Source organism: Martes martes (assembly GCF_963455335.1).
Source record: "Martes martes genome assembly, chromosome: 7".
Taxonomy (NCBI): domain Eukaryota; kingdom Metazoa; phylum Chordata; class Mammalia; order Carnivora; family Mustelidae; genus Martes; species Martes martes.
Window position 1 is genome coordinate 115,348,148 of NC_137894.1, and position 12,235 is coordinate 115,360,382.

Genomic DNA, 12,235 nt, shown 5'->3' on the forward strand with positions numbered 1-12,235 from the left:
TCACTACAATTAGACCTGTTCTGGGAGTGGGGAAAAAAAAGCTGAAGAGAGTCCTTCAAGTGAAAAATAAAGGATACCAGACAGCGACATAAAGTCACATGAAAATAAAAACTTTTCCTATAACATAAATACATGAGCAAATTTAGTAACTTGTACTAATGTAACTTTGGTGCATAAATTCACTTTTAATTCTTATATAGAAATTAAATAAGGGGCGCCTGGGTGGCTTAATGGGTTAGGCCTCTGCCTTCGGCTCAGGTCATGATCCCAGCGTCCTGGGATCAAGCCCTGCATTGGGCTCTCTGCTCGCGAGGGAGCCTGCTTCCCCCTTTCTCTCTGCCTGCCTCTCTGGCTACTTGTGATCTCTCTCTGTCAAGTAAATAAATAAAATCTTTTTAAAAATAAGAAGTTTTTAAAAAAAGAAATTAAATAAAAAATAAATAAAGAAAATAAATAAATAAGAACTATAAATCCATGCTGATGAGTATATAATATAAAAAGATATAATCTGTAACATCAGGAACACAAAATGGGGAGGTAGAGCTGTGTAAGGATATTTTACATGCTATAAAGCTAAGTTGTTATCAGATATAAAAGAATGTTACAACTTTAAGATGTTTATATAATTGCAATGGTTACTACCAAGAAAATAAATAAAGGATATATGCACAAGAAAATAAGAAGCGAGTCAAAGAATATCACTACAAATGACAGCAATGAAATGCTAAGGAAAGCAGTAAGAGAGGAAAGGAGGAGGGACAGAAACCTACAAGACTCAAAAAACCAATAAACAGAATGGCAATAGCAAGTCCTTCCATATCATAATTACTTTAGATGTATATGGGTTAAAGTACCCAATCAAAAGACAAAAATAAGCTGAGTGCATAAAAACAAAAAACAACAACAAAAAAACCCAGGATGCAAACATGTGCTGTCTATGAGAAATTCACTTTAGCTAATACACACATAAGCACACAAATAGGCTGAAAGTGAAAGTATTGAAAAAAAAATTCCATGCAAATGGCAACCAAAAGAGAACAGGGCTGGCTATGTAAATATCATACAGAATAAACTGTAAGTCACCAAGAGTTATAAGAGACAAAGAAGGTCATTATATAATAATAACAAGTCAATTTACCAAGAATATATAATAATTAAAAATATTCATGCAAGCTTCAGAGCTCCTAATATAGGAAGCAAAACTTAAAAGAATTGAAGGGAGAAACAGCAGCATAACTGTTGGACCCTTCAATACCCTACTTTCAACAATGGATAGAAAAACCAGACAGAAGATAAGTAAGGACACAGAAGATGTGAACCACACTGTGGGCCAACTAGACCTAACAGACATAATCCCATGACTCCACTTAACAACAGGGGAGTATAAATGCTTCTCAAATACACAGAGGATTCTTTAGGACAGAACATAAGCGAGGCCACAAAACAAGTCTCAACACATTTAAAGTGACTAAAATTATACAAAATGTCTTTTCTAATTGCAATGGAACAAAACTAGAAATCAATAGCAGAAAGGAAATTGGAAAATCCACGAGTACAAGGAAATAAATCAATGTATTCTTAAACAACCAATGAGTCAAAAGGGAAACTAGAAAATATCTCAAGAAAAATAAAATGAAAACAAAACACATCAAATTTATGGGATGCAGTAATAGCAATACAAATAGAGAAGTTTATAGCTATAAACACATATGTTAATAAGGAAGAAAAAATCTCAAATCAACAACCTAAATTTACAATTTAGGGAACCATAAAAAGAAGAACAAATCAAACCCAAAGTTAGCAGATGGAAGGAAATAATAAAGACTAGAGTGGAGATAAATGCAATAGAGAATACAAAAATAATAGAAAAAAATCAACAAAATTAAGAGCTGATTCTTTGAGAGTCCAACAAAATTGATAAACCTTTAGCTATAATCACTAAGAAAAAAAGAGAAGAGTGAACTAAAAAAATTTAAGAGAAAACATTATAACTGATACCACAGAAATAAGGCTTATGAGATTATGAAAAATTATATACTAGCATATTGGAAAACCTAGAAGAAATGGATAATTTCCTAGAAACCCATAACCTACCAATAGTAAGTCATGAAGAAATAGAAAATCTGAACAGATCAAAAACTAGTTACAAGATTAAATCAGTAATCAAATACCTCCTAACAAAGAAAAGCAGGATCAGGTGGCTTTGTTGATTGAATTGTTCCAAATATTTAAAGAAGTAACACCGGTCCTCCTCAAACTCTTACCAAAAAATTGGTGAAGAACGAATATTTCCAAGGCCATTCTCTGAGGCCAGTATTACCCTAATACCAAAGTTAAGAATACTACAAGAAAAGAAAGCTAGAAATCAATACCCCTGAAGAACATGCATGCAAAAATCTTCAACAAAATACTAGCAAACCGAATTAAAGAGTGCAATTAAAAAGGATTATATACACATGACCAAGTAAGATTTAATTCTGGAATGCAAAGGATGGTTCAACGTATGAAAATTAGTAAAATTAGTAAATGTAATACACCACACTAACAGAAAGACGACGAAAACCCACGCAGTCATCCCAACATGAGATGCTGAAGAGGAAATGGACCAATCAGATCTGCTGATGGGAGAGTGAATTACTACAAACTATTTCGGAAAGCAATTTGGCATTATGATCCTGTAAATTACAATGATTGCCTATGCTATGACTCACCAGTTTCACTTTTTTTTGGCAAGGGAAACATATATTTGAGGAAACATGTTAAAGTTTTCATTATGGCACTGTTAGTAATAGTATTAAATAACTGAAAATAATCAAGATGACCATGAGTAGGAGAATGAATAAATAAATTGCAGTTGATTATAAAAGCAAATGAACTGAGCTATGTGCAACATGTATGAAAATAAATAATGTTGAGAGGAGGAAAAGTAAGTTTTAGAAGACAATATATAGATGGTATCTTCTTATAAAGAGCAAAAAAGTGTAAATTCAAGCAATGTATTTCTTAAACATGTATACATATATATTGCTAAAACTAAAAACAGAACCAAGGGAATGAAAACACAAATTTCATCTCAGAATATGGGACACCTCTGAGGGAAGATTTAGGATAATAGGATTGGAGAGAAAGAAGAAAATGCAAAGTATTAGCAGCATGCTAATTCTCGGGTTAGAATGTCAGTTCCCAGTTGTTCGTTATATTATGAACTAAAAAAAAAATAAAAGTAAGCTGTACATGGATCAATAACTTAAAATTGAAAAAAAAACACAATGAGATGCCATTGTTTTCATTCAGGTAATTGGTAAAAATTAAAAGTAAATTTTTATAGTATTTGTGAGGTTTGGGAATACACTGCTAATGGGCATATAAAGTGGTTCAGGGAAATTGAAAAGCATTTTAGAATTTCTGTTAAAATTATATAAATATGCACAGGCTCTGACTCAGCAACTCAATTTTTCAGTATCTGCTCTAGAGATACACTTTAACACTAGTACAGAGAGACAGGTGAATGGATGCTCCTTGCAGTATAGTCTATAACAGTGAACATTTTGATACAATGTAAAAGTGTCCGTTAGTAGGAAAACAGTATCTCCAGTAGGGTATATTCATAATATTGGAAACTATGCAGCAGTATAGAAGAATGTGAAGATCCACATGAGCTAATATAAAATGATCTGAGACAGTTTTGCCAAGTGCAAATGTAACTTATAGAACAATAGGTACAGTATAATGACATTTTGAATGTATTGTTCAAAGTACCTTTCCCTCACCCACCCACTCACCACCAGGCCACTAGTGACATTTACAGGAGCCAGAGCCAGAGTAAAATTGGGAGGTTCCCGTATCTTGTGTCTAGGAATATGGATTGTGCTCATCCTGGAGGATGAGTGATAGAAGACTTCATGTATTGCTCAGTACATTTTCTCTGTAATATGCATGCCCTAAACATGCAGTCCAGCGCAAGGTTAAAGCTAGTCTAGAGCACTAGGATGACAACCAGAGAGAGAATGACATAGTTATATATATATATATATATATATATATATATATATATATATGTATAAAAAATACATATATATATATGTAATTTATATGTGTGTGCATGTGTGTAGAATTTTGAAATATAAAAGAGTGGTTACCTCTGGGGAGGGACAGAGGAGACCACAGTTATGTAACATAAGGTTTTTAAAAAAGGACAATTTTTTGGATGGTGGTCCAAGAGACTGCATCTATAATGTTTAAATTTAAGAAAAGCCTGTTTTCAGGTATAACTTCTCACTAAAATTAATTTTTAAAAACAACTTTAAAAAACTGAAATCTTCATCTGAATAAGACATAGGCCATTAAAAGAGGTACCACACAAGCAGAATTCATCCAATACAGGATCCAATTTCTCTTCAAGCAACTCTTTTTTTTTTTTAAAGATTTTTATTTATTTATTTGATGGACAGAGATCACAAGTAGGCAGAGAGGCAGGCAGAGAGAGAGAGAGGAGGAAGCAGGCTCCCCACTTGAGCAGAGAGCCCGATGCGGGGCTCGATCCCAGGACCCTGGGATCATGACCTGAGCCGAAGGCAGAGGCTTCAACCCACTGAACCACCCAGGCGCCCCTCTTTAAGCAACTCTTAATTGAAAGATGAGGGAACAGAGAAACTTACATGGTGGAGTATATTTGAAGATTTACTAAGGTCCCAGGACACACTCTTGTGAATGTCAGTGGGCTCTCGCACACAACACTCGTTCACATACATCTTTGCCAGATGCCTGGAACCTAATGTCTTATGTCAATATGAGGTAAGCTCTCTCCTTCCTATCCAAGTACACCCAACACTTCATCCTTTTATGATCCTCCCCACTTGGGAGATGATGGGATAATTTCATTCTTTTATACAGTTACCATGCACACTGTGTTGACCCGAGACTCTGGCACATACACCATCAATCAAACCCTAGGAAAGAACTGGGTGGGGGAGTCTGTATGTGTGTTTGCAAGTGATGGGTGTGGGAGTGTGGGAAAGACCACGCTGTAGGAATGTTCTTATGTCACAAGCTCAGGCTGATAGGTTAATGCTGACTGTGAGACAGCATCTGCTTCAATGAGGTATCATCTTTTTATTCCCTTAGGTGTGGCTTTCAATTGACGGCGGCAACACTTTCGAATTATTAGCTGATTTTCATGATGATATCATAAAGAATACTTACCATAGTTTTTATACTTCAGATATTACTTTTGTTTCCCAAAGTGGAAATGTTTACTTGACCAAGGCAGGTGAGAAATTCAGTTTTACTGGTGTAGGAACTACATATGAGCGAGTGATTAGAACATATATGAAAAAAGTCTGCCATATTAATCAACTAATCTTAAAGTCTCAAACCAATTAGAAGTTACAGATTTTTAAAAATTACTTTCATTGGGGTCAAATACACATAACATGAAGTTGACCATCTTATTCACTTGTAGGTATACAAGTTTGGGGGTATGAAATACATTCAAAATCTCTGCAGCTGTCAGCACCATCCATCTCCAGAACTCTTTCTATCTTGTAAAACTGAAACTCAATATCCCTTAAAAAATAAATCCTCATGGGGCTCCTGGGCGACACAGCCAGTTGGGTGACTGACTCTTGGTTTAGGTTCAGGTCATGACCTCAGGGTTGTGAGACTGAGTCCCCTGCCAGGCTCCACACTTAGCGCGGCATTTGCCTAAGATTCTCTTCTCCCTTTAACCCCATCCCCCACATGCTCTCACTTGCATGTGTGCTTGCGCGCGCGCTCTCTCTCAAATAAATACATCTTCAAAAATAAAAATAAAAAAATAAATCCTCATTTTCCCCCTTCCCACAGCCCCAGTAACCACCACTCTACTTTCTGTCTCTATGATTTTGACGACTCTAGGTACCTCATATAAGTGGAATCATACAGTATTTGCCTTTTTGTGACTGGGCTATTGCACTTAGCAGAATGTCCTCAAGGTTCATCCGTGTTGTAGCGTGTGTCAGAATTTCCTTCCCTTGGAAGGCTAAATAATATTCCATTGTGTATATATGACATTTTGCTTGTCTTTTCATCCAGTAAGTGACATTTGTGTCACTTTCATCTTTTAGTTATTTTGACATTTTATTTATTTTTATTAACATGTAATGTATAATTTGTTTCAGGGGTACAGGTCTGTGATTCATCAGTCTTACACAATTCACAGTGCTCACCATAGCACATACCCTCCCCAATGTCCATCATCCAGCCACCCCATCCCTCCTACTTCCCTCCACTCCAGCAACCCTCAGTTTGTTTCCTGAGATTAAGAGTCTCTTATGATTTGTCTCCCTCTCTGGTTTCATCTTGTTTCATTTTTCCCTCCCTTTCCCTATGATCCTCCGTCTTTTTTCTCAAATTCCTCATATCAGTAATCAGTGAGATCATATGATGACTGTCCTTCTCTGACTGACTTATTTTGCTTAGCGTAATACCCTCTAGTTCCATCCACATCATTGCAAATGGCAAGATTTCTTTTTTGATGGTTGCATAATACTCCATTGTATATGTGTGTGTGTGTGTGTGTGTGTGTGTGTGTGTGTGTGTGTATAATCACATCTTCTTTATCCATTCATCTGTTAATGGACATCTAGGCTCTTTCCATAGTTTGGCTATTGTGGACATTGCTGTCGTTGTGGTTATTTTGAATAGCACTGCTATTAACATAGGTGTACAAATATCCCTTTGAAATCCTGCTTTCAGTTCTTTGGGGTATATACCCAGAAAATTCTGTTTTTAATTTTTTAGACCTTAGAATTCTCCTTTCGACAGCAGATGTACTATTTTACATTCCCACTGCCAGTATAAAAGAGTTCTAATTTCTCTGCATCTTTGCGAACGCTTGTTATTTTCAGTTTTGTTTCTGTTTTTGTTTTGATAATGTTCATCCTAGTGTATGTAAAGTCGGGTCTCTATGTTTTGATTTGCATTTTCCTAATGATTGAGCATCTTTTCTTATGTTTATTGGCCATTCGTATATCTTCTTAGCAGAAATTTCTATTCAAGTCCTTTGCCAATTTATTAATGATTGCTTTTTTTATTGCTGAGTTATGGAAGTTCTCTGTATATTCTGGATATTAATCCCTTTTCAAACATTTGCAAATATTTTCCCCCTTCTTTGGGTTGCCTTAAATCTACTTGGTTAAGTTAATTCCTATGTAATTTTTTTGGATGACATTATAAATGGAATTGTTTTCCTAATTTCCTTTCCTGATCATTCATTGTCAATGTAATACAACTGATTTTTGCATATTAGTTTTATATTGTGCTACTTTGCTGAATTCATTTATTCTAATAATTTTTTTTTGGTAGAATCATTAGGGTTTCTACATATAGGATCATACCATTGTGAAGAGAGATAATTTTACTTCTTCCTTTGTGATTTGGATGGCTTTTTTTTTTTTCTTGCCTAATTGCTCTGGCTAGAATTTCTAATACTATGTTGAGTAGAAGTGGTAAAAGCAGACATCCTTGCCTCATTCCTGATCTTAGAGGAAAAGCTTTCAGTCTTTCAGCATTGAGTATAATGTTCACTGTGGATTTCTCATACATGGCTTTTATTATGTTGACATAATCCCCTTTTATTCCTAGTCTGTTATGTGTTTTTATCATGAATAGATCTGAACACAGATCCCCAATATTTGGAGGACAGGGTCCTTTTTGCCCACCCTGGTTCCTGTAAACTGCCCCAGGAGTATGTGCACAGCTCTGCCAGATGCCCCTAGTGGGAGATGGGTAGCTACTGCTAAGGGCTGAAATTAACCACAATTTACCATCCAATCCTTCCTCTGCAAGTTGCAAGCCTTTGCAAATGTTGTCCAGGTGAGGAGACAGATTCCTGGTACTTCCTGCTCTGTTGTTTTCCTCTAGGGGGTGATGGAGCCTTAGGATCTACAAAAGTAGGATCCTCTGAACAGCCTTAAAGAAGGGAACCCTGGCACATCACGCTATGTTCCCATTTGCAATTTCTGTGATGTTTTACTTTCCCCAAAGCAATAATAGCTCCTATTTACTGAGCTGCATTTGGGCTTAGCATGTTACAAATATCATCTTGCTTGACAGTCATAGCACTGGCTGAAGTAGGCAATATTAGTCTACTTTTACAAATTAAATTGATGCAACTAAAATCACATGACTTGTAAGAGGTGGCATTGTGTAAATGTCATATGGCTCTCCATCTACTTTAATTTTGTGATTTCATTGATCAAGGCTACCTATAGCTCCTCTCTGTTTATTGTGCAGTAAAAGAAACAGCTGAGATTGATTAACCTAACTGACAAGTGGCCAATCTTTTCCAACTTGGTTGAATTTTGTTAATCAGACTGGGAGCCTAGAATGATAAAGAAACGTGGTTTCCCATTTATGTCTGTATCTCTATGATCTGCATTCTCATTTTATTTTGTTATTCAATGATTAGGTCTTTGAGGTCTTGTTTTGTTGAATCTATTAATTTGTTAAGGTCCTTTGATGCAAAATATGGGAGAAAATTTACCTCCTTTTGGGATAGGCTTTGTCTCCACTGGATTCTTTATATCTTTTTATGCTATGAGTACCTTCTCTGCCTTTTCTTTCCCCTTTGCCTCTGCTATTCCCCCACCTTCCTCTTTATCCCTTGGCCTTTTTCTTGCCTTCTCTCTCTTTTTTTTTTTTAATTATTTATTTATTTATTTGAGAGAGAGAGATCACAAGTAGGCAGAGAGGCAGGCCGAGAGAGAGGGGGAAGCAGGCTCCCCGCTGAGCAGAAAGCCCGATGCGGGGCTCGATCCCAGGACCCTGAGATCATGACCTGAGCCGAAGGCAGAGGCTTTAACTCACTGAGCCACCCAGGTGCCCCAACACAATTTTTTTTTTTAAAGATTTTATTTGTTTGAGAGAGAGAGACATAGTGAGAGAAGGAACACAAGCAGGGGGAGCAGTAGAGGAGGAAGCAGGCTCCCCGTTGAGCAGAGAGCCCGATGCGGGGCTTGATCCTAGGACCCTGAGATCATGACCTGGGCTGAAGGCAGAGGCTTAACCCACTGAGCCACCCAGGCGCCCCTTGCCTTCTCTTTTTTCTCTCCTTGCTCTTCCTTTCTCTCTAGTTCATCATTACAGTGAGTGCAGCACTGGTCAGACCTTCTGTTTGTTCTCATGTAATGTAGGTGGATTATTCCTGGGATCTGTTTGCTTCCCCTCATCCAGGTAGCACTTGAACTTGTTCTCTCAGTACAGTGCCTTGGAAGGTGGTGGACCCGGCTACATTCAAGAGGGCTTGATTTCTTTTTCTTTGAGTACCAGCTTACCCATTGCCAACTTCTCTCTTGTTAGAAGCATACTACTGAGAATCCTCAGGATTTTGTTAATCTATCTTCCTTCTCTTATTATGACCTCAAAGGTTTGGGTGTAGAGTAGTGTGACTTGTTTACATCAAAATTTTCTCTTTCTTTCCTTAGTGCTTTCTTTTCTATGTTTTGACATACTGTTCTTTTTTCCTCTTTTGATTGTTGCTAGTGATTTTTGTTTTGTTTTGTTTTGTTTTCTTGCTACTTATTTTTGTGCTAAAATATACCCAGCACAAACTTAAACATTTTAACCATGTTTAAGTGTACAGTTCAGTGGCCTCAAGGGCACTCACATTGCTATGCAACCACCAGCATCCCTCTCGCTCCAGAACTTTCCCATCTTCCCAAACTAAAATTCTGTACCCACTACACAATAACTTCCCACTCTTCCTCCTCCCACCCCAACCTCTCACAACTACTTTTGTCCCTATGGATTTGACTATTCTAGGTACCTCATGTAAATGGAATCATACTTTTTTTTTTTTTGGTCCTTTTGTGACTGGCTTATTTCACTCAGCATGTCTTCAAGACATATTCATGTTGTCACAGGTATCAACGCTTCATTCCTTTTTGTGGTTAAACAACATTCCATTTTATGGATCTGGCACGTTTTGTTTATTAGGACATTTGGGTTGATGGGTGATGTTTAAAGTTTTTAGCTCTTATGAATAATGGTTTTATGAACAATTTATGTTTAAATTTTTGTGTAGAAATATGCTTTTGGTTCCCTTGGATACATACATAGGAGTCTAACTGCTGGGTCATATGGTGACCCTGTGTTTAACATTTTGAGGAACTGCCAAACTGTGGCATACCATTTTACATTCCTACCAGCAGCACATGAACACTATTGTTCCACAGCCTTGCCAGCACTTGCTATTGTTTGTCTTTTTGTTTTCGTTACCTGAGTGGGTAAGAAATTGTATCTCATTGTGGTTTTTATTTGCATTTTACTAAGGACTAATGATGTTAAGCAACTTTCCAATGTGTTTAGTGGCCATTGGCACATCTTCTTTGGAGAAATGTCTGTTCAAATCCTATGCCCATTTTAAAATTGGGTTGTCTTTTTATTGTTGAGTTATAAGAGTATTTTATATATTTTGACTATTAGTCCCTTATCAGATACAAGATTTAGGTATATTTTCTTTCATTGTGGGTTGTCTTTTTGACCTGCTGCATGGGGCTTTGATGCACAAACATTTTTAATTTTGATGAAGTCCAACTTATTTTTCCTTTTATTGTTTATACTTTTGTATCCTATCTCAGAAACCATTCATTGCCTAATCCAAGGTCATGAAGATTTGCTTTTATGTTTTCTTCAAAGAGGATGATAGTTTTCATACATATTTTTTTGGTCCATTTTGTTAGGTATTCATAAGACAATGAAGTTATTACTCATATAAGGAAATAAAGCTGAAATTCAGGAACTTAATAGGCAAGAAGATCTACCTTCAGAAATACGGTCTCTCCAAACAGTGCTCAAGTAACACTTTTGTAGATTATTGGGTAATTTTGGAATTTGGGCCAAATTTGGAGATTTCTCATTAGGTTTAACCAGAGTCTGGAAAACACTGTTTTCAAGACAAGAGTGAGGCTGGGTTTTTGCTGCTGCTGCTGCTATTCTTAACATGTCAGCATTCTTGACTGTTTAGCTTCAAACTAGTTTCTTCTGGTCTCTGATATGACTTTAAACAAGCCTTCTGAAGTTTTCTGATACGGCTTCAAAAACAAGGTTTCCTTGACCTCAGTATTGCATCCTTGACACCCACCAGCAGAATTCAGTGTTATCATCATAAAATCTCCTCCTTGGTCCTTCCTTGTTCAAGGATAAGAAGGAACACCGAATTCCTACTCCATTTCCCCAGATCTTCCCCACTGTGTTTATGTATTCTCTATTCTGTCAACAAAACCTTTATTCAATTTCTGTTAATATCAGGTTACTCTTTTTGGTGAATTTTCTGGGATACTTGTTGAGATGGTAGTTGTGCAGTAGCATATCAGAATCTAATCATCAGCCATCATGTGATTACAAGATAAACAAAAATGACTATGAGTAATATTAGGAGGGGCTGGAGAGTAGAATGAGGTATGAAACATTTGCAGTATTCTAGAAAGCTCCCTCATGCTATTTTCCCATCAGTATTCTTCTAAGGGTAGCCATTCTTCTGACTTCTAATACCATAGATTAGTTTTACCTGGCTTTGAACTTCACATAAATATAATTATGCAGTATGTGTGTGTATACACACACACACACACGTATATACACACATATTATTTTGTGTATGTATATACATACATGTATATATTGTGTGTATATATATATTATTTTGTGTCTGACCTTTTTTTTGGTCAACATTATAACTGTGAGATTCCTCCATACTGACGCATGTGTTACCAATTTGTTCTTTTTCACTGCGTGTAGTCTTGCATTGTCTGAATATTATATTTATCTATTCAGCTCCTAGTAGGTATTTAAATTGTTTCTATTTGGGGCTTATTCTAGAGAAGCCATGGACATTTTTGTATCAGTCTTTGGCTGGACAGAGCTTCCACTTCTGTTTGGTATATATCTGGGAGTAGAACTGCTGCATCATAAAGTATATGTTTCTTTAGCTTTTGTGGAAAAAAAAAACCCATTAAATATTGTCAACACTTTCCCAAAGTGGCTGTATCAAACAACCGTCCTACCAGCAATATGAAGGGATTCCGGTTGCTTCCCCTTCCCACCAACACTCCGTATTGTTAGTCCTTTGAATAGTAAGTCGTTCTAACGAGCATGTAATTGTATCCACTGAAGATTTCGTTTGCATGAGCAATGATGTTGAGCCTATTTTCATACATTCATTCGTCGATTTGTATCTTTTTTTGGTAAATTATCT

At 36.5% G+C, this 12,235-nt stretch overlaps 1 protein-coding gene across 1 annotated transcript in view; it reads left to right on the forward strand.

Moving 5' to 3' along the window:
- CATSPERB (cation channel sperm associated auxiliary subunit beta) overlaps positions 1-12,235 on the forward strand; it is a gene marked incomplete at both ends in the record, with an annotated part of 113,702 nt that overhangs the window by 43,939 nt on the left and 57,528 nt on the right. The window contains 1 exon segment of the mRNA XM_080809753.1: positions 5,125-5,269. Coding sequence (XP_080665879.1) covers positions 5,125-5,269 — 145 coding nt within the window.